The following is a 7,500-nucleotide window of genomic DNA, read 5'->3' on the forward strand; positions in this document are numbered from 1 at the left end:
ATAAACAGAGAGAGAGAGAGAGACGATTTATCTATCTCCACAGCTTCCATGTTGTTTGACGGGAGCCACTTGGCTTATCCAGAATGGGTTTAGTCGATGTGAGATAACACTGGAGGGATGGGCGCTGAATCTAAAAGAGGCTGACGTCCACCCCAGATTGCTGGGGGGTTCTCTATGAAGTCAGACTGACCCGGTGACCGCTGTGAGCTCAGTGTGTGTTTAAGGGCCCGTGCCCCCACTGATCAGTGACCCTGGCGGAGACATGCGTGAGCTCAGGGTTGATGGAGTCATGCTGGGGGTTAGTGAGGAGAGGATCGGGCCTGCCAATATGGATACAGTGTGTATGTGTGTTTGGTGTGTATTCACATGTGTGTGCGGTATGCATTTATGCATTTAAATGTGTGTGTGTGTGTGTTTGTATCCGTGTCTGTATGTGTGTTGTGTTGTCTTGTGTTGTGCTGTGTTGTGTTGTGTCTTGTTTTGTTCAGTGTGTATGCAAACGTGTGTATTTTCTTGTTCTTGTGTGTGTGTGTGTGTGTGTGTGAGTGTGTGTGTGTGTGTGTGAGTGTGTGTGTGTGTGTGTGTGTGTGTGTGTGTGTGTGTGGGTGGGTGCTGGCCGGCTCTAATGAGACTCCCAGAGGGGGAGTGATATGACAGCTGTCAGTGTGAGGCCGGTCTGACGGAGAGGGCTGCCGGTGAGCCGAGGGCGGGGGTGAGCTGTCCATCCATCAGCTCTGAGAAGCCCAGACGAGCACAGGACAGCGCAGGACAGCGGCTTATCACAGCCAACGAGCCCGGCTGCACCTACTGATAGGGAGGGGGGGGGGGAGAGGTAGTCCTGGGAGGGGAGGAAAGAAAGAGAGAGGGATGGGGAGGGGGGTCGGGTAGGGAAAGAGAGAGGAAGTTGAAGATTGCAAGACAAAGATAAAATAAGAGATGGAGGTTGAGAGAATTGGAGTGATTTGTGTAGCGAACAGGAGAGCTGGAGACACAGGCAAGTAAACAGACATTATGGAGACTACCGTGATGTAACCAGTCCCAACTGATACAGAGACTACCGTGATGTAACCAGTCCCAACCGATACAGAGACTACCGTGATGTTTGTCACCAGTCACCACCGATTGAAACACACCAAATGGCTCAATCCATCCTGCTAATTAATGCAATTCATCATTAAATTAAGGGAAACTACTAAACAGGAACGGAATGATCTCTGTCAAATGATAGCTAAGACTACCTGACACAGTCTTGGCATCCTTTAGGAAAATAAACACAAACCACACAAACACTCAAACACACAAACAGCATTCTCTTCCATTTGTCAATGATAGGCTATCAGACAGCTAAGCCTACTTGTATCCTGTAGGGAAGTTCTGCCATAGCTGTGTGCTTCACGTTGACAACAGTGCATCTGACAATATCAGCTGTAGTGTACGAGTCAGTAGCGGGTTTGATGATAATCTTCCCCCTACACTGCTGTCAGCTTTGTCTGCTACTCATCCAGAAACTTTCCCACGTTATTGTTTCGGTGATGTGTCTTCATGCTCTCCGACAATCAGCTTTGTTCTCGATGTCTTCATCACCTCACCTGCAGCTCTCAGTCATACTGTACACCTGTGCTGCATCACCTCTTGGTATTCATCAAGCCAGTGATGTTCACGTTAACTATTATTATGGCTTAGATACTGATATTAGACAAAAACACAAATTAGGCAGATATTTGACTAATTTGACATAATTTAATGTCAACTGACCTGCTTGCAAATTTTCACGAATATCATTTGCATTTGTTTTTTTTGACTGATTTGGGACAGCCTTGGTATCCGTGGCAGACACAGAGCCAGAGTCTGATATATATAAGGACGGGGGGGATGGGGGGGGTAGAGGAGACGTGTAGGCAGTCTGAGGGAGGTGATGGCAGACAGGTGTTTAAAATAAAGTGGTGCGCGCGAGAGAAAGAGACATCGCCGCTCTGCTCTGCTAAGTGTCTGCTGTTTATGGGTGAATGAGCCAACGAGAGACAGCGAGAGAGAACGAGAGAGAGAGAGAGAGAGAGAGAGAGAGAAAGAGAGGGGTGAAGTGAGAAAGAGAGAGGAGGTAGAAAGAGTTGTCACCAATCCTACCCACTCTCTGCGTTCTGCATACCAAGTGCACACGCTCCTCCATAATTCATTATGCAGGCGAGGCAGGTGTGGCGGGCGGGTGGGGAGTTCAGCTGCTCTAAATGGGCGGCTTATTGTTGCCACCGGGACAGTAGGGGAGAGGCCGGGTCAGACTCAAGGGCCTCCATCTTATTCATCAATCTGCCGACCATTAGCACTGAGACCATGTCTGCAGCGCAGGCCGCACCGCTGAATGCGTGTGTGTCTCTCTGTGTGTCTGTGTGTGTGTGTGTGTGTGTGTGTTTGTGTGTGTGTGTGTGTGTGTTTTCCTGAAGAGACCTGGGTTTGGTGTTGTGTCTTATTTATTTATGGAGACAGAGAATACTTGCCAAAAATATCACTTGTTTTCGTGTGTTTTCCCTCAGAAGGTTTCAACTGTACCAGTGTGAATGCGGCTGACTTTCTTCACCTTACCGTTCTGTTGATTTACACACACTACACACACACAGACACACACACCAAACATGAAACAAACAGGCGATAAAAGCATATCTCAAGGATAGTGAGGTCCAAGGTCACAGCATTAAAAAAGACAACAATGCAATCCTTTCTTTTCCATCCCCCACCCCACCCTCTCTCTCTCTCTCTCTCCCTCTCTCCCCCTCTCTCTCTCTCTAGTGGTTGGCTGTAGTGGGTTAATGGGAGGTGTCTCCTCTGTAGTGATTGGCTGTAGTGGGTTAATGGGAGGTGTCTCCTCTGTAGTGATTGGCTGTAGTGGGTTAATGGGAGGCGTCTCCTCTGTAGTGATTGGCTGTGATGGGTTAATGGGAGGTGTCTCTCCTCTGTAGTGATTGGCTGTGATGGGTTAATGGCAGGCGTTTTGCTGTTTGGCTTCTGTCAGGCCTCTACAGGGCGACCCGCATCAATCCTCCACACATCAGAGCCCAGGTTAGGCACACTGGCCGTAATCGATTCAGCCTTTCCGGACACACACACACACATATACACCACTCACACACACACACACACACAGACACACAGACACACACACTCACACACACACATATACACCACTTTCACACACACACACACACACACACACACACACACACACACACACACACACACAGACACACACACTCACACACACATATACACCACTCTCACAAACACACACACACACACACAAACACACACACACACACACACACACACAAACACAGTGTTGCCGACGCTGCAGTATTCCGCTCGCGCCCACCGAGCCACTTGCACCTCGCCCAGCTCTCCAGAGCCTTGGGGGCATTTTAACTGGGCTTATAAAAGAGCTAGCTGCTGGCGCTAGCAGTATATAAACAGCAGGGGGGCGGAGGGGTGGACAGGGTGGTCAGGGTGAGGGGGTCCGGGAGCGAGGACCACATTAGCGCCGGGGTCCGCGGGTCAAGCCAGTCTGGAGGTCTGGGAGCCGCTTCAGGGGCTGGTGAGAGGCTTTGATTGGGCCAAAGAGGTGAGTCGTTCAGGCTCAAGTGTGTGTGTGTGTGTGTGTGTGTGTGTGTGTGTGTGTTTGTACGTGTGTGTGTGTGTGTGTGTGTGTGCGTGTGTGTGTGTGTGCGTGTTTATGTGCTAAGAGAGCATGAGAGAGAGTCTTTTGGCCTTAAGGCCCTCTTTCTTTTAAGAGCCTATAAGACTCAGCTAAAGGAGATAAAGAGCGACCGGGTGGGGGGGGGGGGTGGGTTGTTGGATGTAAGTACACACTTTTTAATACTCTGTGTGTGTTTGTGTGTGTGTGTGTCTGCGTGTGCGGGAGAGTGACAAAGAGCCAGGGTGTGTTTTTGTATTCTCGTGTGCTCTTCTGTGAGTGGATGCTACTGGTGCTCATTGCTGCTGTTGTTGTTGTTGTTGTTGTTGTTGTTGTTGTTGTTGTTGTTGTTGTTGTTGTGGTTGTTGTTTGGACCCTGGCCCATCAGACACAATGAGGAGAATCCTCCTAATTAGAGTGTTAGTAGCGGGCGAAGCCGCCTCCTTTATCCTCTCCGCTCTGGTCCTCTCCCGACTGCCTGCACCACCATGGTGGACAGCACACTAACATGTGGTCTGGCACACACACACACACACACACACACACACACACACACACACACACACACACACACACACACTCACAGAGTGGTAGACGCCATCAGATCACCCTGGTGGACAGCACACTAACATGTGGTCTGGCACAACGTATGCACCTGCTGTTTCCATTCCAGGGTGTTTCTGCCTCCTTTCACTCTCTCTCTCTCTCACACACACACACACACACACACACACACACACACACACACACACACACACACACACTCACGGAGAGAGTGGGAGACGAGACGCCATCAGACCACCGTGCATTTAGTCAGAGCCAAGATGGCGTTGACGTGCTCCCAGCAGGTGGCTGTCATTAAGAGGGCTGTCTGGATGAGATGTCTTCCCCTCTCGGCGCGCTGCGCCAAAAGCACAGGCTGGACCGCGTCCGAGACCGAGACCGAGCCCGAGCGTCCTCAGATGCCAGCACGAGTGGAGCATTACGCCCCTTGGCAGGCCTGGGTCACGCCAGCGCAGGTTGGTTAGAAGAGATGGTGTTCTTGGGATGGGTGGAGGAGGAGGCAGAAGAGTTGGGGGTGGGTAGAAAGAGAGAGAGAGAGAGAGAGAGAGAGAGAGAGAGAGAGCTCGTGATCCAATCACAACATCCTCTCTGCCCTGGCGAGGTCAGCCGATAGGTCAGCCGTCTTATTAGATCCTGTCACTCACCCACTGGTGTTCCTTGTGTGAGTGTTCCGAGGGTGCGGCTCGACGCCCCGGGCACTCTTCAGATGAGGTGTCTCTCTTCTAATAGAACTCTCACGACCCCCTTTGTTTTCTTCTTCCTCCCTCCTGCATTCTCTCTCTCTCCCTCTCATCTCTCTTCATCCCTCTATCTCTGCCCCTGCTATCTCAGATGTTGTACATCTCTTTCTCCTTCACTGTTTTGTCAGTCATCCAATTTACCCTTCCACCAGTGGCACTCGTCACACATCTCTCGTTCCAATCTAACCGCATGCCGCCTGCCCACCCTGACCTCACATGCCTTAACTATCCTCTCTTTCTCTCTATCGCTCTCTCTCTTTCTCTGTCTTTCTATATCTCTCTTTCTCTTGCTCGTTCACCCATCCCTTGCAATGTCTATCTCTTTCCTTTCCCTTTTTCCATCCCTATAATTTTTCTATTTTTCCCCAATTTGTCTTTAAACTATCTGTCTCGGTATGTCTCCCCCTACCCTGATAACTATCTCCCTCTCTCTCTTTCTCTCTCTCTCTCTCTCTCTCTCTCTCTCTCTCTCTCTCTCTCTCTCTCTCTCTCTCTCTCTCTCTCTCTCTCTCTCTCTCTCTCTCTCTCTCTCTCTTTCTTTCTCTCTCTCTATCTGTGATTGGTGGTGGTCTCTGTAGACTTGGCTTGTCACTGTGAGATGGCTGGTTGATAGAGGAGAGAGTGTCTGTGGGCCGACTGACAGGCAATCTCCTCCCTGAGAGAGACACACACACACATACACACACACACACACACACACACACACACACAAACATCCATATACTCACATATACCATTCAAGACAGAGATATCTGGCAGTGTTTTTAAGTAATAGATGGAACAGCACACACACACACACACAAACAAACACACACACACAACACACACACACACACACACACACACACTCACGACAGACACTTTTAAAACATGAGCAATTTTTGCCCCGCTGTGTTTTTGTTTTGCCTTTATTATTATTGCTGTCATCAAGTCATTTGTTGGCGGTGTTTTAAGCGTGCTGTTCGGTGAAAAGCGATGTGTTTTGAATCACAGAGGTAATGAAAAATACCCAGAATCCTCCTGAAACAGTGTCAGTCATCGTTTCGGTGGACGTGTCCTCAATTTTACCAGACAGGGCGAAATGGAGAGAAAGAGAGATAGAGAGAGAGAGAGAGAGAGAGAGAGAGAGAGAGAGAGAGAGAGAAAAGTCTGACAGACAGACGAACCATCTTTAAAACAAACAAAAAAAAAAATACTATAGCATTTCAAGCCTCAGCTGTTACTGTTATTTTGACAGTTTTTCTGCAACTTTTTGCATTGAAGAAGAGACACATTAATGTTTAATTTCTATTCAGATGAGCCAATCTCATGTATTTTGGAACGAGGGACAATTACCCAGTGGTAGAGAGAGAAAGAGACAGAGTAAGGGGGGGGGGGGCAGTTCAAGTCACGGCCTTCTGAGGACAGCTGCTCCCACTCACAACACACATCTTTTGGTCTGGATATTTTTCTAGAAGTTTCTTCCACTCTGTTGCTCCTGCTGCACCATCTTTGATTAGTGGAGTTCATAAGTAAGTTCATGTCTGTGGGGAAGTCATAAGTTAAAAGAGATATTTATGGCTTTATTCCTTCTGATGAGGAGGATAATATATCCCCCGCAGCCCTCTGGAACGGAAGAGACAGAGGGAGAGGAGCGGAAAGGAGCGGAGAGGAGAGGAGAGGGAAGGAGAGAAGAAGAGAAGAGAGGAGAGGGAAGGAAAAAAGAGGAGAGAAGAGAAGAGGGGAAGAGAAGAGAGAAGGAAGGAGAGGAGAAGAGATGAGAGGGGAGGAGAGGAGCGGAGATGAGATGAGAGGAGAGGAGAGGAGCGGAGATGAGGAGAGGAGAGGAGAGGGGAAGAGAAGAGAGAAGAGGGAAGGAGAGGAGAGGAGAGGGCTTGTTTGAGGATGTAAGAGGAGAGCGAGGAGGCTGCTCTTATGGAGGGGAATAATGATGCTCTGACTGGGACAAACGTGGACCCTCCAGCACTCGCATTAACCCTCTTTCTTGCTTTGTCCCCACTTCTTTTTCTCTTTCTCTCTTTCTGTTTTGCATTTCCTGTGTGTGTGTGTGTGTGTGTGTGTGTGTGTGTGTGTGTGTGTGTGTGTGTGTGTGTGTGTGTGTGCGCGTGTGTGCGTGTGTGTGTGCGCGTGTATGTTCGCGTGTGCACTGTGTTGGTTTGTGTACATGTGTGTAGGTTTTGTATCTGATTTTGTGTGTGTGTGTGTCTCTTTGTTTGTCTGAGTATACTACTTGTGGTATTGCTGTGTGTGTGCGTGTGCGTGTGCGTGTGCGTGTGCGTTTGTGTGTGTGCGTGTGCGTGTGTGTGCGTGCGTGTGCGTGTGTGTGGGCGTTTGCCGGTGGGGTCTGCATGAGCAGCTGCTGTGTGTCCCAGGGGGAATCGTGCAAAGGGTTGGACGAGGGGGGTGGCAGTGGTGCGGCGCCCTATAGCGTCCCCCCGGCTCCCCGGGGAGACTCACACTGTGTTCCGCGTGAGGTTGGCTATGGCTGCAGGCGAGAGGAGAGTATATGTTAGTCTG

At 49.6% G+C, this 7,500-nt stretch overlaps 1 protein-coding gene across 1 annotated transcript in view; it reads left to right on the plus strand.

The window, feature by feature from the left end:
• The first annotated feature begins 4,503 nt into the window (after window positions 1–4,503).
• LOC143132852 (teneurin-2-like) overlaps window positions 4,504–7,500 on the plus strand; it is a 48,652-nt gene continuing 45,655 nt past the window's right edge. Inside the window, exon 1 of the mRNA XM_076292677.1 lies at window positions 4,504–4,698. Within this exon, the coding sequence (XP_076148792.1) occupies window positions 4,504–4,698 (195 nt within the window). The remainder of the gene's footprint in view (window positions 4,699–7,500) is intronic.

This window comes from Alosa pseudoharengus, unplaced genomic scaffold, assembly GCF_046254945.1.
Source record: "Alosa pseudoharengus isolate Yale_2024_CS ecotype anadromous, Long Island Sound unplaced genomic scaffold, YU_APseudo_1.1 YU_APseudo_1.1_scf_19, whole genome shotgun sequence".
Taxonomy (NCBI): domain Eukaryota; kingdom Metazoa; phylum Chordata; class Actinopteri; order Clupeiformes; family Clupeidae; genus Alosa; species Alosa pseudoharengus.